Here is a 27825-nt window from a genome sequence, read left to right as displayed (position 1 = left end):
CCAGGATGTCTGGCTCTAGATTAGTGATCACACCATCATGATTATCTGGGTCGTTAAGATCTTTTTTGTACAGTTCTGTGTATTCTTGCCACCTCTTCTTAATATCTTCTGCTTCTGTTAGGTCCATACCATTTCTGTCCTTTATCGAGCCCATCTTTGCATGTAATGTTCCCTTGGTATCTCTGATTTTCTTGAAGAGATCTCTAGTCTTTCCCATTCTGTTGTTTTCCTCTATTTCTTTGCATTGATCGCTGAAGAAGTCTTTCTTATCTCTTCTTGCTATTCTGTGGAACTCTGCATTCAGATACTTATATCTTTCCTTTTCTCCTTTGCTTTTCGCCTCTCTTCTTTTCACAGCTATTTGTAAGGCCTCCCCAGACAGCCGTTTTTCTTTTTTGCATTTCTTTTCCATAGGGATGGTCTTGATCCCTGTCTCCTGTACAATGTCACGAACCTCATTCCATAGTTCATCAGGCACTTTATCTATCAGATCTAGGCCCTTAAATCTGTTTCTCACTTCCACTGTATTATCATAAGGCATTTGATTTAGGTCATACCTGAATGGTCTAGCAGTTTTCCCTACTTTCTTCAATTTGAGTCTGTATTTGGTAATAAGGAGTTCATGATCTGAGCCACAGTCAGCTCCTGGTCTTGTTTTTGTTGACTGTATAGAGCTTCTCCATCTTTGGCTGCACAGAATATAATCAGTCTGATTTTGGTGTTGACCATCTGGTGATGTCCATGTGTAGAGTCTTCTCTTGTGTTGTTGGAAAAGGGTGTTTGCTATGACCAGTGCGTTCTCTTGGCAAAACTCTAATAGTCTAGTTAACCCTCTACAAACATTAGGGATCCTAACATATAGGATCGTGGAGCAGGTCTCAACAGCCATAAAAATTTTCTTTGCTCTTTCCTAGTTGATGCCCTAGTAATTGGAAAACATTGCATCTGATGCATTTTTGTGGCTGTTCATTGATCCCCTAGATTCTCTAAGAGGAACTCCTGGCCGTCAGAGCAAGAGGAGTGAGAGCACAGACAGTCTTGGGGGCTTGTCTCCTGCTGAAGTCACAGCGATCCAGTGCAAGAACATCCCTGACTATCTCAATAACAGAACCACCCTGGAGAACCACTTTGGCAAAATTGCTAAAGTGCAGCGCATATATACCAGGCGCAGCAAGAAGCTGGCAGTGGTGTATTTTTTTGATCATGTGAGTACTCCAACAATGTAGTTTACGTGTGTGAGGAAAAAAAATAGGCTTAAAAGTGGCAAAGGTAGAGTGAACTTTGTCACTTTAAAACTTATTTTTAAAAATCTATCAGTTACTTGTTAGAATTTAGAAAAGTACTCTAATGTCTTAATTTGGAGAAACTGGAATAGCACTATTTTTTTCATAAATTAGGTTTATTTGTGAAAAATTTGTGGTTCCAACTGAATGCAGTGTTCTAGAAATTTTAGGTGAGTGATTCCTGTGAAGTCCAATGTCTCTGAAGCACATGGGACTGTGTTGTAACCACACAGCATTTTTTCAGTGTTGAGTTTTCTTGTTTTGTTTTTGACTTTTATTTTATTTGCTGGTAGTACATGATCACCATAAACATTCAGAACAATACAGGAAAGGTAAAATCTTGTAATCCCATCTTTCAGAGAGAACTGCTGTTAATTGTTCCTATGCCTTGACTTTAATATGTGTATGTATACCTACACGCATACCACATTGGTTTGTAGGGTATATGCTTACATGAGCTGCTCACATTATGTAGTTTTATATCTTGTTATTTTTTTCTGAATATTCTTGGGAAAATTATATTCTATAGGTATTTAGAAAGCATGTTTTCATTCTTTTTTAAATGATGGAGGTGTTACCTGTCAACATAGAGGAAAAACTCAGGGGACACAAAATCACCCATAGTTCTGTCCTCTAAGACACCACCTATGAATATTTTGGATAACATCTTTGTTTTTACACGAATGACGTTGCACTGCATATCCTGTTTGGTAACCTCTTATGTGGTCATTTTTAGTAGCTTCTGAAATCAACGAACAGTCTCGATTAGAATGAGGTCGTTAAGAGCTACATGACGTTCTATCCTATTTACCTACTTGGCCAACTTTCTGTTTGTGGACATTTCTGTCCATTTATGTTTGATTGTACCCTTTGTTTCAGTTCTTGAGAGTAGGGGTTCTGTGCCCAGATAGGCACAGTTTAGGGCTGTTGCTGTTCATTCCTTTCTACTGATTCTTTTTTCAATTCAGCAGCATTACTTACATTCACAAGTGTTGTGCAACCATCACATTATTTAGTTCCAGAACTTTATAATCCTCCCAAACAGAAATTCTGTAACCACTAAGCAATAACTCCTCATTCCTTCCTTCCTCCAGCCCCTGGTGACCTCACGTCTACTATCTAGCTCTATGAATTCATCTGTTCTAGATATTTCATATAATATCTAGAATTTTATCCTAGATATTTATCGATGTTTATCCTCTTGTGTCTGGCTTTCAGTTAGCATAACGTCTTCAGGGTTCATTCACGTGGTTGTATTTCTTTCCTTTATCCCAGGTACGGTTGTCCCACAGTTCGTTTATCTGTCCCCCTGTCCGCGGACCTCTTGGGTCTTGTGAATATTGCTGCCGTGAAGCCAGGGCAGGTCTCTGTTCAGGACCCTGCTTTCACTCCTGTTGGTGTATACTTGGGAGTGTAGCTGCCAGGTCATACCGCAGCCCTCATGTTTTTAAGGTTATTTCTGTCTGTTGCAATGTCCTTTTTCTTCCAGCTGAACCTTAAAAAGTACTTATATAGAAAATATATAAATTGTCATTGTCAGCAGTTCATTGATCTACAGAAAGTTGAGGTCCACTCCTCACCCCTTTCCTATTAGAGCCAGCACAATTATCTAGTGTGGTGTATGTTTTCCTAGACATTTTCATAGGTATATTTACAGGTATGCTAACATACAGTTGGTTTTGTGTATGTATGTTTTATGACAAAGTGTACCCCGTGTGTGTCATTCTATAGGTTTCCTTTGGGTTTAAGTGTTACTTGGCCATCTTTCCATTGTTCTTCAGAAAATCATATGGTGAGAATTATCTCATCAAATGCCAATAGGGCCAAGTTTACGGAGTCTATCACAGTAGAGTCATTAATTTCGATAAGGAGAAGTCCAGATACATGCTATAAGACAGGTAAGGGAGATGGGGACCATGGCTACCGTGGCTGGAGGCAGGTGATGTGGTCAGAACGCGTAGCTGTGGAGGGGTAGCTCTGTTGAACAGAATTCCACTAATGCATGTGAAAGCTTGATCTCGTTTCCTTGGTCTCCTGATGCCGTCGTCCTTTGTGTTGTGGACTGTTTTCCAGGCATCTGCAGCCCTGGCCAGGAAGAAAGGGAAAGATTTGCATAAAGATATGACCATCTTCTGGCACAAGAAAAAATTAAGTGAGTTTTCAGTTGTTCTTTGCACAGTCTCTCCTGCTTTGTGCAAGGCCTTTGAGTGCTGAGTGTGAGCCTGATCCCCAGTGTGGGGTGGAGTGGAATTGGGGCTGTCTCACTTCCTTGGGCTCCGTTCTAACAACATCCTGCCACAATTATAACTTTCTCAAGAAGACGCCCCCAAGTTGAGTGACTTATGGTGTCATTAACTCTGTCCTGATTTTTGCGTCCTCAGGTCCCAACAAGAAGCCCTTCTCCCTCAAGGAGAAGCAGCCAGGCGATGGGGAAGCTGGCCAGGGCACCGAGGACACGTCCTTTCAACACTCCCCGCTCGGCAAGCCTGGGGTGAGGACTGCGACTGGCAGCCTCCTGAGTAAAAGGTGTGGCTGGTCCTTCCAAATGCCACTGTTCTAACAGGGCAAGTGGGTTCTTGGGCTTCTCCTGTCACTGACCTCAAGGGACTTCATAGCCGTCGTGAGATAGCATGGAAGGGAAGCGGGTGATTGCTGACACCTGGATGGGGGTTGAGGGATGTGGAGAGGACCTGGGGGGCGGGGGTGGGGGTGGGGACTGCCCTGGGCCCCTCCTCTCCCTCAGCCTTGCGGCCTGTGCAGTTGCTGTCATGCCATCTGTGTGATGTATATGCGTACAGACAATCGCTCTTGTCCTTAAAATGTGTAATTGGCTGCACGCCATGTTCCTAGTCGCCACTTGTAGCCGTGGCTGTAACTGCGCAGCCCTGTGCAGAGTCGCAGGCCAGGTCTAGTGCACAGTGTGTGCTTCGGAGACCCCCGCGTCCCTGTGTGGAATCTCTGTTCCCCAAGGCTCCTTCCTCCTTCCCCCCGTGTGGCCCCCGCCTTCTGTTTCACAGCAGGCTGGCTTCTGTTTAATCCTGCTTCACGTATTTTGGCCAGTGGATAGTTTTCCTCACATTTTGCAGTTAACAGTGTAGTTGCTGATTTGCTTTTGTTTTTTCCTTTCTTTACATCCTCTTTGACATTCAAATTCACAGAATGTTGAAAACCAGGTAGAAAATGAGGAAGCTCACAGAATGCCCTGTTCTTTTCAGTACATCCTTCTACTGAAGGGAAGCTGTGTTTGAAAACATGTAGGCATGGTATTTCCTCATGGTGTTGAAGTGCTTTTATTTCCCTCTTAGTTTCATGTCTTTGAGATAGAAATCTACAAGTAATTCATTCAGGGCTTCCCTGATAGCTCAGTTGGTAAAGAATCCCACCTGCAATGCAGGAGACCTCAGTTTGATTCCTGATCAGGAAGATCTGCTGGAGAAGGGATAGGCTACCCACTCCAGTATTCTTGGGCTTCCCTTGTGGCTCAGCTGGTAAAGAATCCACGTGTGTTGAGGAAGACCTGGGTTCGATCCTTGGACTGCGAAGATCCCCTGGAGAAGGGAAAGGCTACCCATTCCTGTATGCTGGCCTGGAGAATTCCATGGACTGTATAGTGGTTTAAAGAGGAGAACCTGTGGGTGATGTGAGCCTTCATGCTCATCACTGGTGGGAGTGCGGCCTCCTCCCCTCTGTGCTGGCTGCTGTCCAACTTTGGAGGAGCTGGGGGTCCAGGACGGTAAAAGACGTGTTTGGATGTGGAAAAGGTCCAGACACCTGATGGATACAAAGTCTTAGCATGTTGTCTTCCTTCTAGTTCTCCTGTGAAGAAGCCAAGTCTCCTGAAGGCCCATCAGTTTGAGGAAGACCCTTTTGATGAGAGCTCCGAGAGCTCTGAGGGCCTCGGGCCGTGTGTGTCATCCCTCAGTCCCCTGATAGGTACCGTGGCTGAGACGTCTGAGGAGAAGTACCGCCTGCTTGACCAGAGGGACAGGGTCATGCGGCAGGGTAAGGGGCTGGTCCCGGCAGAGGCGGTCTTCTCGGGAGCTGTGGGGGAAGGGGTGACTGGTCTGGGGGCTTCGCTGCTGTTGGCCTCGGGGCCTGTGATGCGTACCCGTGATCCCTGTTGCTTTCTGGTCTGCTGAGGCTGTGAGTGTAGACGTGGACGCTGCGCAGGTGTGTTTGTAATGTAATCTTAGTTTTGGAAGTATGCCAACACCATTGATACATGCAGGATTAAATAATTTAAAGGGCAATGTTTTAGACATTGAGAAGACATTAAAGATGAAAACTTTACATTTAGCAGAAATTACCACAAATAAAACTACAAAAGATGTCAAGCCAGGGGAAAAGTCTGTAACTCATGACAGACAAAAGGCTGATTTCCAGGTACAGAAAGTCCTGTAGAGTCAATAAGAAAAAGACCAACTCCAGTAGAAAAATGAGTAGGGTCTTAGAGGTTCGGAAAAGGAAGTGCCAAGAGTTGACACTTGGAAATTCCCTGGTAGTCCAGTGATTAGGATTCAGCCTTGGCTTTGGATTATATCCCTGGTCAAGGAACTCAGATCCTGCAAGCCGTGCAGCATGGCCAAAAAGGAAAAAAAAAAAAAAAAGAGTTACCTCTTAAACGTGTGGATGGAAAGGGGAAATATCCAGCTGCTCTCTGCCCGTCATGTTGCAGAGAGAGATGAGAGGTCTCATACCGCCCCATCCCTGGGCAGGCTGCTCGGAGGAGCGAGTCGGCAGTGTCTCCAGGCTCAGGGGAACAGTGCTTTTGACCCAGCATTCCACACCCAGGAATGTGACTTACAAAGTGCCCCACGCGTGTGTGATATGTTTACAAGGTTTTTTGTGATGACAAAGATTGGAAAGTGACTGTCCACACGGTGGGATTCTAAACAGCCTGAAAGAAGACTGGTGTTTCTTGATGGAAAAATGAATGTTTATTGTGAAGTGGACGAAGCAAGGTGTGGGAAGTGTACAGAAAGGGGAGTGTGTGTGTCCATATACATGTGAGTGTACTTGGCTTGTGTGTGTAAAGTCATGGAGGTGAGGAAGGATCACTCACATAGCTGGTCAGGAAGCAGGGAGCAGCGTTGTGGGGTCCCATTTGGGATGTGGTACCTTTGGAATGTTAAATCATGTGAATGTATTTAAAGCCTATTCAAAAATCAGATATCCTGTTAACACTAAAAGCTACGTACAGTGACCAAAAATAAAACAGCACACGTGCTCTTCGCAGAGTTTTTTCAGAATTAAATTTTACCTGCAGGATTTTGTAGAAGCTGGAGAAGGCAATGACACCCCACTCCAGTACTCTTGCCTGGAAAATCCCATGGACGGAGGAGCCTGGAAGGCTGCAGTGCATGGGGTCGCTAAGGGTTGGATACAACTGAGCAACTTCACTTTCAACTTTTTATGCATTGGAGAAGGGAATGGCAACCCACTCCAATGTTCTTGCCCGGAGAATCTGAAGGACGGGGGAGCCTGGTGGGCTGCCGTCTATGGGGTCGCACAGAGTCGGACACGACTGAAGCGACTTAGCAGCGGCAGCAGTACAGGAATAAACACGTGTTTTTCTTAACACAGTAATAAAAGCTGCTACCATAGGTTATGTCATTGACATGTGATTTTTGTATTCCTAAAAGAATCATTAATAGATATTGGAATTTTTAAAAATAAAATAAGATGTGAATGTTTTGAATTGTGAGGTTGTTGCATTTCATTTCATTTAATAGATACTTTGGTAACTGTGTAGTTCTGTGGGTAATAGTCGTTTATTCAGGTCAGGATCCAGCTAACTTCCATTAATGTGATTCCTGTTAAAAAACATGATGAAATACTGAGGGTTTTGGAATACTGGCATATTTTGAATATTTTCTTTTAAGAGATTGATTCTTGGAACAAAACATTGCCGCTTGATTGTTCATCATTAAGGTCATTGCAGGAGCCATAAAGACCCACGTGGGGCCCCCTCCCCGCCACCGCTTGCTGTGCCCTGACGATCTGTGACTGTTGGAGACCCACCCGGAGAGAGAAGGCCTGGAGGGTCTCACGGTCTTGATGGCTTGTCACCTGATGTGATAGGCAGTGCTTTCCTTTCTCTGAGGCCCAGTAGTGTTTTTTAGATTTTTTTTTCCTTTGTAAGAGAATTTTTATTTTTATTTCTCCTTTTATCGTTGTGAAAATGCACTTCTCTGGCTTCCCAGTAACGGTATGGTACATTTTTACTTTTTACCTGATTCTGCTTAGCTCGGGTGAAAAGGACTGACCTGGACAAAGCAAGAACTTTTGTTGGGACGTGCCTGGATATGTGTCCTGAGAAGGAACGGTACATGCGGGAGACCCGGAGCCAGCTGAGTGTGTTTGAAGTGGTCCCAGGCACTGACCAGGTAGAGCCTCACATCCCCGTGGGTTGCTCTCCAGGCTGCTGTCCATGTTTAATCATTGGGGTGGAGCGGGGTGTGCTGGGGAGGGAAGGCTGGTTTCATGCTTTCTATATGTATTTGATTGGGGGTTGCTTTGCTAGAATGTGGGAGGGATATGCTATTAACAATCGTATTTATTCCATTATTTGTATCATGAGGTATGTATGAAGCAGTCTTACGTAAGGTGACTGCCACGTGGTTCCCTAAGTTATGGAAATACGTACAAATCTATGTTTCAGAAATTGAAAAAAAAGCTTTCCATTTCTTTTTGCTTTTCACAAAAAAGTTTATTTGCTTTTGCTTATTCCTTTTTATGTTTATGTTTTGTGTGTTTGAGGTTATGCTCTAGGTATTCTGTATGAATCTTTTTCACTTAAAATTCTGTCGTGAGCATGTTCTTTTGCATGGTAAACTCTTTAAAAGCATTTAAAACTTTACATGTGGGCACACTACTTGATTATGTAACTCTTTCAGAACTCCCCTTTCTGCAGTCATCAGGCTGTTTCTGATTTTCCACTGTTCCTAACTCTGTTGGGCATGCTGTGTGCAATGGTTCTGAGGTATTCAGCTTCCTTCCCTCTGATAGATTCCAGGAATGAAGGGCTGTGCCAGAGGTGTGACGTTTCCTAAGGTTCCTGAACACGAGTAGATGCATGTTCCAAGTTGTTTCCCCAGAAGTCTGCACCATCTTAGATTCGTTTTCTCTCTGTTAATTTTCCTTCGGGTTTCTCCTTTCCTGGCTGGGGGTTTTACGGCTGCCTTCACCTGTCTCAGGGTCCTCAGCAAGGTGGCAGTTGTCAAAGCAGGTGCCCAGGGCAGGGACTCGTGGCTTTCCTGCTTCCACCGTCAGCTGCAGGCCTCCAGCCTCTTGCAGCTCTGGCCTCCGGAGGGCCTTCCCCAGACCCTGCTGCTCCTCTCTTGCCTCCTCACTGCCAGCTCCGTTTCTGGTCTGTATAGACAATCTGGTACATGAGCATGGCTGAGACCTTTTAAAATCTTTATCGAGTCCTTCACCTGTCACACCCCAGCAGGTGTGTCTTCACTTAAGTTTTTCTGCATTTTGATGTGGTAGCCTGTTTACTCCTTGTCACGTTTGCCAAAAACAAGTTTCTTTATTTTGCCTTTTAATTGTTACCTTATTTTGTGTTCTAAAATATTGTCTTTTGTAGTATTGACCTTGCTTTTATGTGGGTGTGATGGGGGGGTGGGGGGGTCTTCCCCACCTTTGGGCACAGCAGCGGGGAGGCTGGCCAGGCACCTGCCACCCAGCTGCTTGTCCCTATTCCGTGTGTGTGTGTGTGTGTGTGTGTGTGTGTGTCGGGGAGGGGCGGTCTTGTGTGTGTGTGTGTGTGTCAGGGGGAGGGGCGGTCTTCCCCACATAGCTACTCGTCCCTACTCCGTGTGTGTGTGTGTGTGTGTGTGTGTGTGTGTGTGTGTGTGTGTGAGTGTGTGATCTTCCCCACCTTTGGGCACAGCAGCAGGGAGGCTGGCCTGGCCCCTGCCACCCAGCTGCTCGTCCCTGCTTCGTCTGTGTGTCTGTGTGTGTGTGTGTGTCTGTGTGTGTGTGTGTGGGGTCTTCCCCACCTTTGGGCACAGCAGCGGGGAGGCTGGCCAGGCCCCTGCCACCCAGCTGCTCGTCCCTGCTCCCCACTCCCAGGTGGACCACGCAGCCGCCGTGAAGGAGTACAGCCGCTCCTCAGCCGACCAGGAGGAGCCCCTGCCGCACGAGCTGCGCCCCTCGGCGGTGCTCAGCAGGACCATGGACTATCTGGTGACCCGGATTATGGACCAGACGGGGGGTGGCCTGCGGGACTGGTACGACTTCCTGTGGAACCGCACGCGGGGCGTACGGAAGGTATCGGCCACTTCCGGCGGGGAAGCTAGAGAGACTGGAAAGCACGCTCGAAGTCTAGAGGGAAAATGAGAGCTCTTGTCATTTTACTCAGTTACATTTCATCTGTAACAAAAGAAATGCACTGTTGCTTAAAATCATTACAAAGTCCTGTTAAAATGTGCTTGATGCTTGTTTCAAATTGCAGTCTGAGAAATTCAGGTAATGGTGATTTTTCTAATAGTTGATCCTCACGTTTGGAGATGTGTTGAGACCTGTGTGTGCGTAAGATGTATGTGTGCTCTCGTGTGTGGCGTGTGTGTGATTGTTACGCCTCCCTTGTGTCCAGGACATCACGCAGCAGCACTTGTGCGACCCATTGACGGTGTCTCTGATTGAGAAGTGCACCCGGTTTCACATCCACTGTGCTCACTTCATGTGTGAGGAGCCCATGTCCTCATTTGACGCCAAGATCAACAACGAGAACATGACCAAGTGCCTCCAGAGTCTGAAGGAGATGTACCAGGACCTGAGGAACAAGGGCGTGTTCTGCGCCAGTGAGGCGGAGTTCCAAGGCTACAACGTCCTGCTCAATCTCAACAAGGGGGACATCCTAAGGTGAGCTTTCCAACTCGGAAGTCAGCCTAAGCCGTCGGGAAAGGCAAGCTGTAACCAGGAAGAGAGCTTTCAGGATTGGTGGTGGCGGCACCGAGGACACTCTAGTGTCGGTGTTAGTGAGAAAGCTGGGCTCAGTGTGCAGCCCCTGGAGCCGAGCTACTGAGGGAGAGGCTGGGGCTGCCCACGAGCACCTGAGCATCCTGAGTGGGCCCCAGACACTTCCTGAGGACCAGTTCTCCTCGTCAGCTGGAGAGGATGCACTCAGCGAGGGAGTCCCTTATCAGAGTAGTGCACACGTGCACTCAAACCTCTTCAAAGATCTTAGCTGAAAATGGTGTGAAACAGAAGTGCTAAGGGTGGGATATCAAGAATGAATTTTAAACCTTGCACACCTGTAGACATTTCTGTGAGGAATACCAGAGTCCCCAGGCCCTCCATTCCTGTCGTTGGTAAACTGGATTTCCTTAAGTTGAAACTTGTTTTCAGCTTAGTGTTTTCCCTGAGAACCTGGTTACAGAATATCTTAAGTGTGTGATTGATTTTGAGTTTTAAAATTAAGCCTTAGGGATAAACTAGTCAGGGAAAATGGCCGTGTAGTCTTTTCATATATGATGAGCGTTTGTATCCTATCTTGAACAATTCAGTCAAATCAGTAGTTTTTTCCCCCTGCCCTTGCTGCACAGCTTGTAGAATCGTAGTTCCAGATCAGAGATTGAATCCAGGCCTTCGTCAGTGAAATTGTAGAGTCCTAACCATTGGACTGCCAGGGAATTCCCAAATCAGTTTATTTCCAAACAAAACAAAGTTAAACTTTGTTTCTTAAGCGTCATCATCAAACACTGGTAGCTGGCAGTCAGTTGGCATTAAGATAACTCTCTGATTTGATAATCAATTCTTAAATTATTGCTTGAGTCTGTTTATTCATCATCTTTTTAAAGAATACCTGTGTTGCCAATCCAGCCCAAGTCAGGGTGGCCTTGATGCAGATGAGCCATGAGCACACTGGCACTGTGACCACCAAGACCTTCTACTTCAGTATAGTTGAGATCCTATTTTATTGTCAGCTCTGTTTTTGTGGACATTTTGTCTCATGGAAGATCGCGTTCTAATCACTTCTATCTCTTCTGATTAACAGAGAAGTGCAGCAGTTCCACCCTGCCGTTAGAAACTCTCCTGAGGTGAAATTTGCTGTTCAGGCCTTTGCTGCATTGAACAGTAATAACTTTGTGCGATTTTTTAAACTGGTCCAATCAGCTTCTTACCTGAACGCTTGTCTTCTGCACTGTTACTTTAATCAGGTGAGTACTGTCACTGTCCTGGAAGGAAAAGGCCATGCACTGGGAAACACTCTTCTGGTTCAGATGAGAGAGGTCTCTTCAGAACAATCTCGCTTGACTGCAGCACTATCATTTTCCACGGGAACAAAGAAGCCAGAAAGCAAACCACATGCACAGACCTCTAAGCTAGAACTTAACAAGTGTTGTCTGTCTTCAGTTTTGAAGTGAGCCTGCTGATGCTAAATTCATTTCAGTAAATACCTGAAGTGCCTGGTCTTTGTTGCACTGGGGTTACAAAGACTGGGCAAGACCAGTCTCTTACCTTGGGCTTTGTGCAGAGTGTCATCTTGATCTCAGACTCCCACAGTCAGGTCTAACGCCCCTGAAGCACCCGGGGAAGATAAAGCAGTGGCCCTGCCACCTCACAGCAGCCCCTGCACCCCAGGGTCCTAACCAGGAGCCCCTGGGCTGGTGGGGTAGGGAGGAGGCTGCACCAGGCTTCTTGGGAACCTGCCTGGCTGGTTTTGTGACTCCAGCTCATTTTTCTTCTTTGGTCACAAGTCCTCCTGTAAACAGTGGCTAACCCCACCATCACATTGCAGGCAAAGAATCTGCAGGTTTGCTCATTTTCAGATCTGACAGTTTCCAAGAGAACAGAAATTCTGGAACAAATGAAAGGATTTCTAACAACGTGCACTTGGGAAACTCCATGCAGTTGATAAATACAACTGATAGTATTTTTACAATGAGTATTTGATGTTACGAGAATGTTGACCATTTGTATCCACTTTAATAATTTTAAACTAAGAATTCTAAGCATTTTTTCTTTAGAAAAACAAAGTGTTTCACCAGCAGTAGCCACAGGGTCCTGTTTTCCGCACTTACAGCAGCACCTTCCTGCCCTGCAGCCACAGCATGCTCCTGCCTCAGGGCCTTTGCAGCTGCTGTCCTCACTGAACCACACAGAGCTCCCCTCCTCCAGGTCCTTCTCGGCAGGGCCCACCCTCACCACCCCACCTGCCTGTGCTCCCTGTCCTCCTCCTCGGCTGCCCTTCCTGTCCCACTATCACTGTTGAATGCACTCTGCATTTTGTACACACGTACTGTTCAGTGTCGGTCTGTCCTGCCATGTCAGCTCTGTGAGGACAGGGCTCTTGTCTGTTCATTGCTGGACCCTGGCATGGACAACGCCAACCTTGAAGTAACACTGTCAACCCGGGTTGAGTCGGTTAAAGGACACGGAAGAGGAGGGGGAGGGTTACTGGAGCCCTGGGACCAGCTGACATGGCAGCCTCTTCGTGTTTCCCTCTGCGTTTGTAAAGCACTCAGTGTGACGCTGTGAAACAGCTTTTACTCAGTTTCATGTCACACACTCCATGGCATTCCATCATCTCCGTGGTGAGTTTTAGTAGCTACACAGCTTTCTGTTGAGTGGAGGAGGCAACTGCTGGTGGGTGGTTTGTTTTTTAGTTTTTCTAATAAAGTTTTCATGGCCCAACCAGTTCCATGTGTGAAGCTGTTTGCTTTGCATCATCTCTGGGCATCTTCTGATGAGCAGACAGCTAGTGAGCACTAAGCTGAGTCCAGGGTACTTTCCAAAGGGACTGAGAGTCCCTTGGACTGCAAGGAGATCCAGCCAGTCCATCCTAAAGGAAATCAGTCCTGAATATTCATTGGAAGGACTGATGCTGAAGCTGAAATGCCAATACTTTGGCCACCTGATGCGAAGAGCTGACTCATTTGAAAAGACCCTGATGCTGGGAAAGTTTGAGGGCAGGAAGAGAAGGGGACGACAGAGGATGAGATGGTTGGATGGCATCACCGACTCAATGGACATGAGCTTGGGTGAACTCCAGGAGTTGGTGATGGACAGGGTGCTGCGGTTCATGGGGTCGCAAAGAGTCGGACATGACTGAGCGACTGAACTGAACTGAACTGAGCACTCTGGGGTCATGGGCCCCTGACCTGCTGTGACTCGGTGACTTGGCTTCTCGTTTCAGATCCGCAAGGATGCTCTCCGAGCGCTCAATGTGGCGTACACGGCAAGCACACAGCGCTCCACCATCTTCCCCCTGGATGGTGTGGTGCGCATGCTGCTGTTCAGAGACGGCGAGGAGGCCACGGACTTCCTCAACTGCCATGGTCTCACTGTCTCCGATGGGTAAGCACCGAGGCAGAGGCGTGGGGCCCCTCTCCTTTTTTCCCTTTTAGTACTGGGAAGGCCAGGAAGTGCCTGTGCCTTGCCAGGCCCTAGAGAAGGCACATTCCATGGGCTGCCTCCCTGGGGTGCAGGCACTAGGGCAAGGCCTGGAACAGCTGGCAGAGCCACCTCTTCCTGATTTTTCACAAGTGACTTAACCTGATGGTCGAGGTTGAGGTTGGGGCCTCCTTGTTCTGTCCCTGAAGATGGCCTCTCCTCTGCTGTAGTCAGAGATTTGAGAACGCGGTGGAACTTGAGGACCCTCCTTTAGAACATGGCTCACAGCCTGTTGTGTCTGGATCTGGGATTTCCTTGACCCCATCTCTTCTGACTTCTTATCACAGGCCACATCTGCTGCCTTGCAGACCTGCTCTTAGGGGATGAGCTGGGCGCTTGTAGTCAGGTGTCACTCTACCTGGGGATGCAGACAACTAGGCCAGGTGACTCCTGCATCACCTGGAGATGCTGGCAGTGGTGGGTGCTGTGAGCTGGACTGTGGCCGCCTCCCCCATTTCCATGGGACTGGCAGCATGGCGACTGCAGGGGTCTGCAGAGGTGAGGGCGGCCTCTTGCCTGTGTGATGCTTCTCCATGGGTTCTTTGTGGTCTGATAGCTGTGTCGAGCTGAACCGATCCTCGTTCCTGGAACCCGAGGGCTTGTCCAAGGCCAGGAAGTCGGTGTTCATCACCAGGAAGCTGACGGTGTCGGTTGGGGAGATTGTGAATGGAGGGCCGTTGCCCCCCATACCCCGTCACACCCCCGTGTGCAGCTTCAATGCCCAGAACAAATACATCGGGGATAGCCTGGCTGCAGAGCCACCTTCAGGCGTGCAGAGATCTGGCTTGGACATGGCAGGTGAGTGAGGCCATGGTCTCGGGAGGGCACCTCACCCTGGGGCCGGGCAGACACTAGCGTGGTGCTGCCTGAACAGCTTCCTGGCCCCACAGGCGCTGGGTTCCTACTGGTAAAGCACTCCTGGCACCCGATCATGGCTCAGGAGGCATCCCATGGTGGTCTGCTCAGGAAGGTGGCCTGGGCCTATCCCTGATGCCCACCTTCGCCTGTTCCTCTAGGTGCGGGGAGAGGAGAGGAGTGTGGTGCAGAGGCGGCCGAGCCCCTGCCGGCTCTCCTCCTGCAGCCCCTGCCTGTGTCGGCTTCTCCACCACATCGCCCGGTGCTGCCCCCGAGCATCGCGCCCAGCCTCTTGCAGCCCCCTGTGCAGCCCCCCATGCAGTCGGAGCTCCTCCCGCCGAAGCCCGTGCCTGTTTACTCAGATGCGGTAAGGCATCCTCCCATTATTGTGGGCAAACATCCAGCTGTGTCTGATGTCTAGTCTGACCGTTGTCTGTGTCCCTGGGGTCAGTGTGCCCCTGATGGATGGCCTCAGGTCCGAGCACTCCACACAGGTTATGAGATTTTATCTTGCCACCATGTTGCTTGGGCAGGCACTGGGCACCACCCTCCCTGGGGAACAAGGAGGCCTGAAGGGTAGTGAGGAGGGACCACAGCAGCTGAAGCTGTGTCGGCACGGGGGCGGCACTGGGGCCGTCTGAACTGCTGTTGTCCAGCAGGAAGCGGGCTTGTCCTCTCATGTCCAGAAGGCTCCTGTTTATTAGCAGGAAACCGCACCAGGTGCACACAACCAGGCCTTGTGTGAGGGTCATTTAGACACCTTCAAAGAGATTCCAGTGATGAGGTCTTGCAGGAATTTCTGACCCAGGTGGGACGTCCTGTGACGTCTGTGTGGCTCATGGAACATCGCCAGTACCTTCGGCTGTAGAGGTGGATCGCTTGGGGATAAGCTGGGTGTGGATGAGGCGGTGTTGCTTTGGCCAGCACTCCTGACCCTTCTGCCCTCCCCTTAGGACCTGGCCCAAGTGGTGGATGAGCTTATCCAGGAGGTTCTTCAGAGTGACTTTGAGGAAGTCGGTGCCGCCGGGGCAGCCTTCGCAACCACAGCCCTGGGGTAAGTGTGGTGCGTCTCCTATTCTGAGGCTGTCTGCTCTCCGGGCCGCCTACTGTCCCTCCAGACGCTTCCTCTCAACAAGTGAGCACAGCTACCCCTTTGTGCAGGCTCAGATGTTGGTCCTGCTCACTAGGCGGGTGTGTCCCTCACACTCCTGATCTGTGTGTGTTGTTTGCAGGTAGTTTGTGTGTGTGTGTGAGTTTTGAGCAGCATTAGGTTTATTAAAGTTGTAAATTAGAAACCTGTTTTTTAAATTTCAAGCATGATTAAAAATCTAGTAGTAAAAAATCTAGTAGTAAGTAGTTCATTCTCTGTTAAAAAATAAAAACACTTGGTCTTAGATTAAGTCTCAGTTTATAAATTTGGGAGATTAAATTCCCTTAAACATTTGTTACCATTTGCATTATATAACACGATAAAATTTCCTTAGACATTTCAGACTACATTTACAAATTTTATAAATCTGATTTTGTATAATACTTTAAGAATCTAGTCTTGATAAATTTAATAATCAAAATCTTTCTAAACTCCTAAGCAGCTTTTGTAGTTAATAGTTAATTAAAATCTGATTCATTAGTAAGTTAGGCTGTCTTAAGGATTTCAAACGTCTTTTCAAAATTCTAGTACATATAAAGCAACACACTGATAAGAAAGGATATTATTTCACCTGTATAAATGTAGGTTACATAAAAGGATCAGGTTTTTTCATAGATTTGGTCATTTTTTTAATATACCAGAATTAGATACATACTTTCTATTTGATGGAGTTACAAATAAATATGATTTCCATGCACTTAATTTTTCATTATGGTAAATATACATAACAATTTACCATTTTAACCATTTTAAGTGCACAATTCAATGGCATTACCTTTATTAACAATGTAGTGTATTCATCACCACTGTATACTTCCAGTTCTATTTCTGAGTAATATTCCATTAAATATACACACACACACATATATATTCATGCCACATTTTATTTATTCACATTTATTCACTGGTGCTATTTAATAAGTTGTTATTTCCACCTTCTGGCTATTGTGACTGATGCTGCTCTGAACATTGGGGCACAAGTAACTGTTTGAGCCCCTGCTTTCAGTTCCTGTGGGCACGTGCTTAGGAGTAGAATTATTGGATCATGTGAGTTATTTTAAATTTTTTTGAAAAATCATCAAACTTTTTCGTGGGAGCAGCACCATTTTTGCATTCCCACCGGTAGTGCACAGGGGTTCCAGTTTCTCTACATCCTTTTAAGCCCTGCTATCCTTTTGTTTCTTTTTAAAGTAATAACCATTATAATGTGTGAAGTAGTAACTCGTGGTTTTGATTTACATTTCTCTAATGACTAATCCGGAGAAGGCAATGGCACCCCACTCCAGTACTCTTGCCTGGAAAATCCCATGGACGGAGGAGCCTGGTAGGCTGCAGTCCATGGGGTCGCTAAGAGTCGGACACAGCTGAGCGACTTCACTTTCAATTTTCACTTTCATGCATTGGAGAAGGAAATGGCAACCCACTCCAGTGTTCTTGCCTGGAGAATCCCAGGGACGGGGGAGCCTGGTGGGCTGCCATCTATGCGGTCGCACAGAGTCGGACACGACTGAAGTGACTTAGCAGCAGCAGCAGCAATGACTAATCATATTGAGCATCTTTTCATGTAATTATTGGCCATTTGTGTGTCTTCTTTGTAGAAATGTGTACTTTAGTCCTTTGCTTGTTTTTGAATTTTTTTGTTGTTGAGTTGTAGGAATTCTTTCATATTCTGGATATTAATAATTATTTAGTATTTGATTTGCAAATATTTTCCCCCAATCTATGGATTGTCATTTCACTCTTTTGAGTGTGCACCCTCTGATGCACAAAAATTTTTAATTTCTATATAGTTCAGTTTATTTTTTCCTTTTGTTGCCTGTGCGTTTGTTATCATATTCAAGAAATCACTGTCAAATCCAGTGTTGTGACGATTTTGCCCTGTTTTCTTCTAAGAGTTTTATAATTTTAGCTCTTGAGTTTGTTTTTGATCCACTTTATTTTTATATATTGTGTAAGATAGGATCCAAGATTGTTCTTTTGTATGTGGGTATCCAGTTTTCCTAGCACTACTGTTGAAAAGAATGTACTTTCCTCTTTGAATGATCTTGCTATCCCTGTTCAAAATCAGTTGACCATATATGTGAGGATTTCTTTCTGGGCTCTATATTTCACTGGTCTGAATGTCTGTTTTTATGATACCATACTGCTTTTATTTGATTACTATAACTTTGTTGTAAGTTGTTACAAGTTTTGAAGTCACAAAGTGTGAGTCCTTCAGCTTTGTTTCTCTTTTTCAAGACTGTTTCCCTATTTACAGACCCTTTAAATTTCATAAGAATCTTAGGGTGGGTTTTTCTGTTTCTGCAAAAAGTTATATTGGGATTTTGTTGGTGATTGCAGTGAATCTATAGATTGCTTTGGGTGGTATTAACATGTTAATGGTATTAAGTCGTCCAGTCTGTGAACATGGAGGTCTTTCCATTTGTTTCTGTCTTCCTTAGAATGAGGATAAAAAGTTGCTCAGGGGACTTCCGTGGCGGTCCAGTGGTTAAGACTCTGTCCTTCCACTGCAGGGGGCGCGGGTTTGATCCCTGGTCAGGGAACTAAGCTCTATACGGCATGGCCAAAAAATAAATTTAAAAATGAAAAAAATAGTCTAAAATGAATATAAAATAGACAGCAAGTAGTAAGTCATTAGCAAAAACCATAAAGCAAGAAATGCGCATTAAAATGATCTATAACCCCATTTAAGAATATTCCAATATCGAACTGTAAATTTCAGCAATGCAAAACTGCAGTTACTTTTGCATCAACTTAATAGAAACCAAGTAGATACTTTTTTCCTTGCCAGTGTTAGAAGTCTAGTAATATAGTTTATGTGGCTTGTATTATTTATTTAGAACAGTATCCACTTTGCTCTGTCTAGTGTTTCCAATGCTGCTATGGAGGAGCTGTTAGCAGCTACAACCACAGGCATCCTGAGGCACATTGCAACTGAAGAAGTCACCCAGGAAAGGGAGCGGAAGGAGGAAGAGAGGCGGCGGGCTGAAGAGGAGAGGTGAGTGTTTCATCCCTGCTGTGCATGGGGCAGCGTGGCTGCAGGAGAGAGCCTTCCGCGGCCTCGGGTTCTCTTGCTTTTGCCCGCTGCACTAGTTGGACTCACAGCTCACCCCGCACCTCTGTACACTGTGGCCCAGGGCGTGGGTGATGTTCAGGGGAATGGGATGGGGTGGCTGTGTGACCTTCTGCTGGGACCAGAGGGGTCAGGTCTGCCGACTCAGCATAACTCAGATCCCCTCTTGCAAGGTCACAGAGTGTGGTGACTCATTTCTTGTGCTCTTTCTCTTTTTCCTTTAGGTTGAAACAAGAGAGAGAATCAGCGTTGACTCAGCTGAGCCAGGACCTGGCCGCAGAGCTGACAGAAGTTGTGGTGACAGAATGTGTGAGAGAAACCTGCTCCCAGGAGTTGAAGTAAGTGAAACTCTGGTGTCCTGCAGTGTAAGGCGCATGGGTGGGCAGGAGGGGGGTTAGCTCAGGCTGGCTGGCTTTCATCTGCACGTGGAGTGTATCTGCTGGTTAACTAGACACTAACAGGCCCTCCCTGTGCTTGTGTCTGTTACTGCCAGAGAGGCCCTCACTGCTCTCATCTTCCTGTAGACCTTGCCCTGGGCTTGGGGATGTGTCTGTTAGCAAAAGAATTTGCTGATAGTCTTCTCTACACTGTTCATTTTTCTTAAGTAGAAGATCCTTTCCCTTGTTTCATACGTCAAAAGATTCTTTTGCGTTATCTCACTTAAGAACTTCAATGCCACGCTTCAGGAAAGAGAGGTTCGATTGTGCTGGGAAATCTGTCCTTGTGTTTCATTTCCGCTGGGACAGGCCTGCAGCCTCTGGTGCAGATGGAGACGCAGCTAGGAGGCAGAGTGTGTTATTACGTGTTTCTTTCCATTTTTATTAATTGGGAGTCTAGGTCACTGCTTCCTATAACAAGAGACCTCACAAATGATGGATATTTGTCTGTTCTTATTCCCAGGAAGGGTTATTAGGAGATAGCAACACCTAGGACTCATTGACATGCAGGGCAACTGCTGTTCTCTGTAGTTCCAGGAGACTTGAACTAGAGTTCAACCCCGGGATGTCTCTACCCATGATAGAGGATAGCTATTGGAAGTGGGTCTTGCCTGTTTGAGCTTCTTTGACTTTGATAATAAACTTCTCATCAGATATCATTGATGAGAAGATAGTTTACTTGTTTCAATGACCATTTAAAAATTAAATTTCTAACTATAAAATAAAGGCTTATTTCTTGACTGTTTATAAGGGCCACGTTGGATCTACAACATACCCTGTACCACTTTAGTTCTTTTTCCATCTATCTTTTCAGATGTCTGTGCCTTATATGAAATAAAATCTTCAAGCTTTTCTTATGGTGACGACACGATTTCATTTTAGAGTTAAGGACGTGGACTTGTATACTTCCAGGCAGGCCCTGTGTGGGGCCTTGGGTGCAGTGTCTCTTATGCTGATCGATTGCCCTGTTCCCTAGGAGTGCAATGGAGACAGACCAGAGGGTTCGTGTGGCCCGCTGCTCTGAGGACGTCTTTGCCCATCTGGTGGACTTGTTTCTCGGGGAGGAAATTTTCCAGACCGCAAAAGAGACCCTGCAGGAGCTCCAGTGCTTCTGCAAGTATCTCCAACGGTGAGTCCCCTGTCCTTACAGATAGAGTCAGTGCACACAGAGTATCTTTTACCAAGATTATACTTTCACAGTTGATAATACACACATGTAACATGTTCCTTCCTAAAGGATATAAACTAAGTAAAGACTTAGATTGGGATGGGGGAACTGTTCTGTATTTCAACAGATATACATAGGTAGCCTTCTGCTGTTTACCCAATGTGCTGGACATGGGGAGATGGCCATGAACAAGCCAAGTGATAGCCGTGTACACCCTGTATAGGTGAATTTGTAAAACATAATTTTTAGTGAAAAGAAAAACAGTTCTTAGGGAAATGTGTACAACATCTAAACTGTCTATTCCAACTCAATAGGTTGTTTTAGATTTATGTATAGTAGTACAACCCTAAAGAAAGGAAAGAAAATAGCTAACATAAAGCTGACACAGTGGTTACCTTTGGAACAAGAGGGTGAGTGACTGAGCAGTGCCCGTGGGTGCTCATGGCCACTGCTTCTTAACTGCATGGAATGATGTGGGTGTTTGACTTATCATTAGTCTTTAAAATGGGGGTACATGGGTTTTGTATGAAGGGTGATTCACTTCATAATAACATTTAAAAAAGTAATAGGGTGCTTGACAGCTACAACTGTATAAAAGGAGATTTAGTGAGAAAGGAGTCTCCATTCCAGGAGGACCTCTGAGCTTTGTGTGGTGGTTGGCACAGGTGGGAGCACGTCACCGCTCTGCGCTGGACGTGCCTTGACGCCCTCTGACATGAGGTGGAGGCCTGACCGCAGTAGCACAGTGGCCCCTCTGCATTGTCAGGACGCTGGACAGCACCTGGCCCCCGCTGGGCTTCAGCATGGCCTCTCCTCTCTAGTATGACAGAGAGCGCTGCAGTGGCCACCCTTGTACAGACATTTCACACACATGCCTGCAGTGTCTGAAGGGAGATTCCTGTCAGTGGTGTTTGCTGGGTCAAAGGGTACATGTATCTGTATTTGTATCCATATCAGCAAATGGACCTCCAAACATTGTTTAGCATTCACTCTTTTTTTTAATATTTATTTTTGCATTTGGCTGCGTCAGATCTTCTTTGTGGTATGTGGACTTCTCTCTAGTGGTGGCACAGGGGCTTCGTTGCCTCCCGACATGTGGAATTTTAGATCCTGACCAGGGATCAAACCTGTGTCCCCTGCATTGGAAGGCAGATTCCTAACCACCAGGGAAGTCCCCAGCATTCAGTCCTAGGTTCAGTAGTTTCATTGCCCACCGCCGCTCATTCTCTGTCATGCATCCCTGCACCTGAGCTCTAGTTGTGATTAATTTCTCAGTTTGAGATCTGTTGCTGAAATAGACCTAAACATGTTGGCAGAAGATGTTTCCCCTGTTAACGCTGGAGGTGTTCTGCATTTGCCCTGTGGCCGACCTTTACAACACCTAGTGATGTTTGTCCTCCAGGTGGAGAGAAGCTGTCGCAGCTCGCAAGAAGCTAAGGCGCCAGATGCGGGCCTTCCCTGCGGCACCCTGCTGTGTGGATGTGAACGACCGACTGAGGGCGCTGGTGCCTAGCGCGGAGTGCCCCATTGCAGAGAAGAACCTGGCGAAGGGCCTCCTGGACCTGGGCCATGCAGGGAGAGTGGGCATCTCCTGCACCAGGTCAGCACCAGGGCCTCCCAAGTGCCTCCTGGCCCAGCTGGCCTTAGGAGCGTGCATTATCATGTGTGTGTACAGGGCAGACAGGTGGGGCCAGAGGCGGTGAAGTCAGATGGAGAGTTGCGTTTTTGGAGTGCAGCTTGCTCTGCCTGCTGTGTTTTCACTTACCTTTTCCCCTTAAAACACTCCTGGTCCTGCTAGTCGAATTACCTGGAATTCTGTGCTTTCTCCTCACCTCCCTAACTCAAGGATGCATCACGGCCATTCTCGTTAGTGGAGCCAGAGGTCCATGCTGGCCTCACCCTCACCCTCACCGCGCGCCTTCTGCCATCCTGGGTCTGCTGCAGCAAGCAGTGTTTTAGCAGCTCTTCCTCTGCTTTCTCGTCTTGCCTCTCACAGGCTGCCTCTCTGTGTCCCCCCGCATGGCCCTCCCTGCCTCTCCTCTTGGCTACTCCACGGGTGCCTGGATCCCTACCCCGGTTCTGGCTTCAGCTGTGCAATCCTGGCCCCGCAGGGCATGACCTCTCTCTTCAGACCATGCCATTGTTGCCTCTGGAGAGGACTTCCCAGGGAGGGGCCTAGGAGGGTCACGTGGAGGGGCAGCAGCAGCCCCCTGTGCTAGGGTCTTAGGGCATGCCTTGTCCTTCCCAGGCTGCCACGAGGTGCTCTGAGAACCAGGTCCACGCTGCTGACAAACTGTGCAGTCGCTCAGGTCCCCAGTCCTAGGCCTGCATCTGGAAGCAGGGTGGTGGCTGCGCAAGCCTGTCTCTGATGTGCTGTGTGTGGTCTGGGCATTCGGGGTTCTCTGTGACCCATGGCAGCCTTGGCCCCGCTGCCTCCTGGAGTCAAGGCTGCTTTACCTGCATCAGGACGGCCCTCTCTGTGTCTGTACCCTTCCGTCTCCATCCCAGCCCCCTGCCCCTTCTTCTCCTCTGCCTCTTTCCCTGTAATCTCTGTCCATCCTGCACGCTGACAATTCCCTCCATGCATCATCAGTGAAGGCTTCCTCCTGTTATCCCCAGCTGAAGTTTGGAAGCTGCTGTCCTGGCCCGCTGCACTGAGTGCCGCCTCTGTCTCACAGGGACTAGTCTGACCTCCCTGCACTGGGTCACCTCCAGACTCAGACCCACCGCCCTGCAGCTCGCCCCTCACCGCCTCCACCACCAGCCCTTTCTCACATCCTACCTGTCTGCCGGTTTCGGCCTTTGGCGCCTACAGCCTGGTGTTCTCATCCCCACAGCAGTTAGGTCACCTCACATCCTCCCTGAAGTTCCTGGGCTCCTCTCTGAGTCTTTCCACGGTGGCCCACATCTGCCCCCTGGCTAGCCCACTGCCCTCCCTGTGCCCCTTCTGTGTGCATGCCGTGGCCCTCCTGACGTGGCCTGGCCTGTGCCCTGGAAATCCTCATGCTGGCTCCCCCTGTTTCCTGCTGGCCTGTGCTCCCAGGTCATCTCTGAGCACCCTGTGTATGTCCATACACACCATCTACCTACAGGGGCTCTTCTCTCCCTGTGAGAGCATGTGTTCTCTAAGGGCAGGAGTTGTGTCTGTTCACTGCTGATCTGCCATGACTGGCACACAGTAGATAACTGCTTGATAGCTGTGAAATGAACAAGTCCTCTGACTAAGCTATTTCTTCATCAGAAAAAGTTCTCTGTCTGCTGAGTATTCCCCACTGGGAGACACTTCCTACCCAGTCACCTTGTGCTCAGAACGTCGCTGGATGCTTGTCCGCCTCCGCCGTGGGCGCTGAGCGGGCCTCACGTAGGACCCCTTCATGTGGTTCCTCCTTCACAGGTTAAGGTGGCTCAGGGACATGGTGGCGCACCAGATGAAGGTCCAGCACTTCCACCAGCAGCTGCTAAGGTTGGTCATCCCTGCCCGCCCTGCCTGCTGCTCCTGCTGGGGGCTTGCAGGTGACTTGGCTGTGGCGTTCTGTCCCTTCCAGTGATGCGGCATGGGCACCCCTGGATCTGCCGTCCCTCGTGGCTGAGCACCTCCCAAGACGGCAGGAGCGTGTGTTTTGGAAGCTGGTGCTGGTGTTGCCTGATGGAGAAGAACAGTCCCCAGGGAGTCCCAGCAGGTAAAGGAGGGTTCCTTCTGTGAGGCTGGGGGCTAAGTGAGGGGCCAGGAGTGACTCCTCCCTGAGCCTCGGGCAGCTGGGTGTGTGTGTGAGGGTGGTTGGTTGTCAGCCCTGTGCGCTCCTTTCCTGCCCGGGACACTGATGCCTGCTTTCATTTTGATGCTTAGCTTTGCAGGCTGTTTCGTTTGTGATTTGAAGTTGACACTTGAGGTCATTCACATTTTAATCTTGTACAGTTGGCAATGGTCTTTGTCCAGAAGTATTTAAGACTTGATGGTGACTTAAAGCTGTGCTGAGGTATATTAGTAGAGCCCGTTTCATTTTAGACTCTTGGGGAAGACAATATAGTTTTTTTACTGTAGTTCCATTTTTCTCCTTAGGAAAAAAAACTTGGCAGTTTTCAAAAGAAATCCAGAAAGTTGACATGGCGTTATTTCCTGTAACCAGGTTGCTTCCAGAAACCATACTTTTAAAGCAGCTACGGAACATATTACTTTTCTTGTTTAACAGCTTTTTAAGATGTAATTTGCATATCATAAATTTCTCCCATTGAAAGTGTACATTTCACTGGTTTTAGGGTATTCACAGAGTTGTATAACCACAACTATCTAATTGCAGAACATTTTTTTTTTCAGGTGATGGTTCTACTTTTACTTTTATCAGGAACTTCATACTATTTCACATAGTGGCCGTACCAATTTATATATATTCTTATCAGTGGTTCACAGAGGTTTACTTTTCTATACATCCTCAGCAACATTATTTATTTCATCTTTTTCATAGTAGTGTTAGTTGTTCAATTGTGCCTGACTCTTTGCGACCCCATGGACTGTAGGCCACCAGGCTCCTCTGTCCATGGAATTTTCCAGGCAAGAATACTGGAGTGGGTTGCCATTTCTTTCTCTAATAATAGCCTTCCTTTTTCATAATAGCCACTCTAAATGATGTAAGGTGATCTCTCTTTGTGATTTAATTTTGATTTCCCTAATGGTAGCCATGTTGAGCATCTTTTCATGCACTTTTTGGCTATTTGTATGGGCTTCCCTGCTGGCTCAGATGGTAAAGAGTCTGCCTGCAATGTGGGAGACCTGGGTTCGATCCCTGGGTCAGGAATATCCCCTGGAGGAAAAAATGGCAACCCGCTCCAGTATTCCTGCCTGGAGAATCCCCATGGATAGAGGAGCCTCTTGGGCTACGGTCCATGGGATTGCAAAGAGTTGGACGTGACTGAGTGACTCAGCACAGCACAGCACACATGTCTTTTTTAAACAAAATGTCTATTCAAATCTACTTATTTTCTAATTGGACCATTTGTGTTTTGCTATTGAGTTGTAGGAGTTCCATATATATTTAATATTAACTCATTATTAGATATAGGGTGTGAAAATACTTTATTTCATTAGTTGCCTACTCCTTTTGTTTCTTTTGCTGCAAAGAAGCTCTGTAGTTTGATATTGCCCCAGTTTTTTACTTTTGTTCCTTGTGTTTTTGGGCTCACATCCAGCTGTGTTTTTGGGCTCACATCCGAAGAAATCATTGACAGTACCAGTGTCGGGGAGGTTTTTCCTATTTTATTCTAGGAGTTTTATGATTTTAGTTCTTATGTTTAAGTCTTTATTCCATTTCAAGATAACTTTTATTTGTGCAGGATAGAGGTCCAATTTTGTTCTTTATATTATCCAGTTTTGCCAGTACCGTTTTTTAAAGAGACTATTCTTTCTCAGTTGAATATTCTGGGCTCTGTTGTTAAATATTAGAAGACCATATATGCAGGTTTTATTTCCAGGCTGTCACTTCTGTTAGTCTGTGTGGCTCTTTTTTATGCCAGTACCGTACCATTTTAGTTACTATAGTTTTGTAATGCAATTTGAAATCAGGAAGTGTGACACTTCCAACCTTCTTTCTCCTATTTGGTGGTCTTCTGTGATTCTATAAGTTTTAGGATTAAAAAATATTTCTTTGGACTTCCGGTTCAAGATGGTGCAGTAGAAAGATGTGGGCTTATCCCTTCCTGCTAGTGTTGGAGGCTTCTTGTGGAGGTGTGGGCTGGCAGGGGCTCACCACAGGGATGGGGGCACTGGCAGCAGCAGGCTGGGAAGGTCCCCCTTGGCATAAACGCTCTTGGAGTTTGCCATTAACCTTATGATATGGCCCAGGGCTGGAGAGCATTTTTTCTCCTGGAAAGAAATGCATGCCCATTAGCAGTCCATCACTCCTTTCCTGCAGCCCCTAGCAACCACTCATCTGTTTTCTGTCCCTATAAATTTGCCTGTTCTGGTCATTTCATACAAATAGAACCTGAAGACATGCTGTCTTCTGTGACTGCCATCTAGCACTTAGCATAATGTTTTCTAGGTTCATTTACGTTGTAGCACGTATTAGTCCTTCATTTTGTGGCTGAAGAATATTTGGTTGCATGAATATACCACATTTTATTTCTCTGTTCATTAATTGTTGTTCCCACTTTTTGGTTATGAATAATGCTTCTGTGAACATTGATGTATAGGTGTCTGTGTGGACATATGTTTGGAGTTCTCTTGGGTTTAAACCTAGGAGTGGAATTGCTGGGTTGTACGGTAAACTCTAAGGACCTTTTCGATCGTTCAACATCTTTTCTTAGGGCTTCCGAATCATACATCACATCAGAATGAGTGCTCTCTCCTCCTACCCAAATATATAACCCAGTAGAGTTCCTAACTCCATTTAAAAATCATAGCCTGCTTTGTTCAGATCAGTTTCATAGTAAGATTTGATGTGTATGGATCTCTATCTGTGTGATATTTCTCTTTGTGGTTCACATTTAGAATTAGACTTTCCTTCAAGTGTTATTTTCTTTCATTCACAGAATTCTATCACATTGGTTAAAAGTCAAGTTCATGGGCGGTGATGGCTCAGTGGATGACATATACGTTGATGTTGGTGGGATTCAGACACTCACTCTCTTTAACACTCTCAGCAGCAAAGGGGATCAGACAATTTCTGTCAGCGTGTGCATCAAGGTGAGTAACAGTCACTTAGTGTATTTACTTCTGTAACTTTCTTATTTACGCTCACTCCCAGACATCACGGGAATCATATAACTCCCCTGCAGTGGCTCTGAAACAACATGGGAGGCTCAGGAGCAAGTGTTGTATCGTTCTTCCTTGTGTCTTGAGGACCCATGTACACCCCCTTGAGAGACCAAGCTAGATTCTCAGGATGCAGTAAGTCTCCTCTTGGTTCACGGACCTCTCTTTGAGAAATTGGTGAAAACTAGAACCATTGTAAAAGGTACCTGTATCTCCTTATGTATTCTGCATACAATTCAGAAGCCGTGAACTCCATGGACCTCTGGTAATTAACCCAAGAGAGTTATGACAGCATTACACAGAAATGCAGTGTTTATTGCATTTCACACGGTCTGCCAACTGCTGACATCTTTATTAAATAGCTTCTTGATATATCAAGTCTTACCAGAATAATGGTTTTTAGTCTTATGCAGTTTTCATATAGGTTCAGTGTTAGGCATTTCAGGTTAGTTGTTTTTATTTTACATTCAGGTTATCCTCAGCGTTTGATTATAAGTTCTACTTTTTGTTCATTATAGGTGTTTGTACAATACTGAGCTTAATTGGTTCCCACAGAGAGTCTTATTTAATGAGAACCTGTTTTCTCATTAGCTTCAAACCTGCATTAATGAATTTTAGGTTTTACTGTGTGTGTTCAGAAGTAAAACCAGATGCATATTTTATTTACTTAGAAAATAGCAGTGCAGGGCAGGAAGTGTGGGCCTCA

General features: G+C 46.5%; 1 protein-coding gene across 2 annotated transcripts in view; it reads left to right on the top strand.

The window, feature by feature from the left end:
* Nucleotides 1-27825, top strand: part of MCM3AP (minichromosome maintenance complex component 3 associated protein) — a 44306-nt gene that overhangs the window by 4104 nt on the left and 12377 nt on the right. For both annotated transcript variants that reach the window (XM_018052376.1, XM_018052382.1), the window contains exons 3-21: nt 982-1205; nt 3357-3435; nt 3665-3809; nt 5095-5285; nt 7530-7669; nt 9363-9560; nt 9886-10154; nt 11290-11452; nt 13432-13592; nt 14245-14486; nt 14705-14910; nt 15497-15597; nt 18560-18691; nt 18991-19104; nt 20180-20332; nt 21774-21971; nt 23766-23834; nt 23917-24051; nt 26897-27050. In XM_018052376.1, the coding sequence (XP_017907865.1) occupies nt 982-1205; nt 3357-3435; nt 3665-3809; nt 5095-5285; nt 7530-7669; nt 9363-9560; nt 9886-10154; nt 11290-11452; nt 13432-13592; nt 14245-14486; nt 14705-14910; nt 15497-15597; nt 18560-18691; nt 18991-19104; nt 20180-20332; nt 21774-21971; nt 23766-23834; nt 23917-24051; nt 26897-27050 (3074 nt within the window). The remainder of the gene's footprint in view (nt 1-981; nt 1206-3356; nt 3436-3664; nt 3810-5094; nt 5286-7529; nt 7670-9362; nt 9561-9885; nt 10155-11289; nt 11453-13431; nt 13593-14244; nt 14487-14704; nt 14911-15496; nt 15598-18559; nt 18692-18990; nt 19105-20179; nt 20333-21773; nt 21972-23765; nt 23835-23916; nt 24052-26896; nt 27051-27825) is intronic.

Source organism: Capra hircus, chromosome 1, assembly GCF_001704415.2.
Source record: "Capra hircus breed San Clemente chromosome 1, ASM170441v1, whole genome shotgun sequence".
NCBI classification, from domain to species: domain Eukaryota; kingdom Metazoa; phylum Chordata; class Mammalia; order Artiodactyla; family Bovidae; genus Capra; species Capra hircus.
This window is presented reverse-complemented; position numbering and strand designations above follow the sequence as displayed.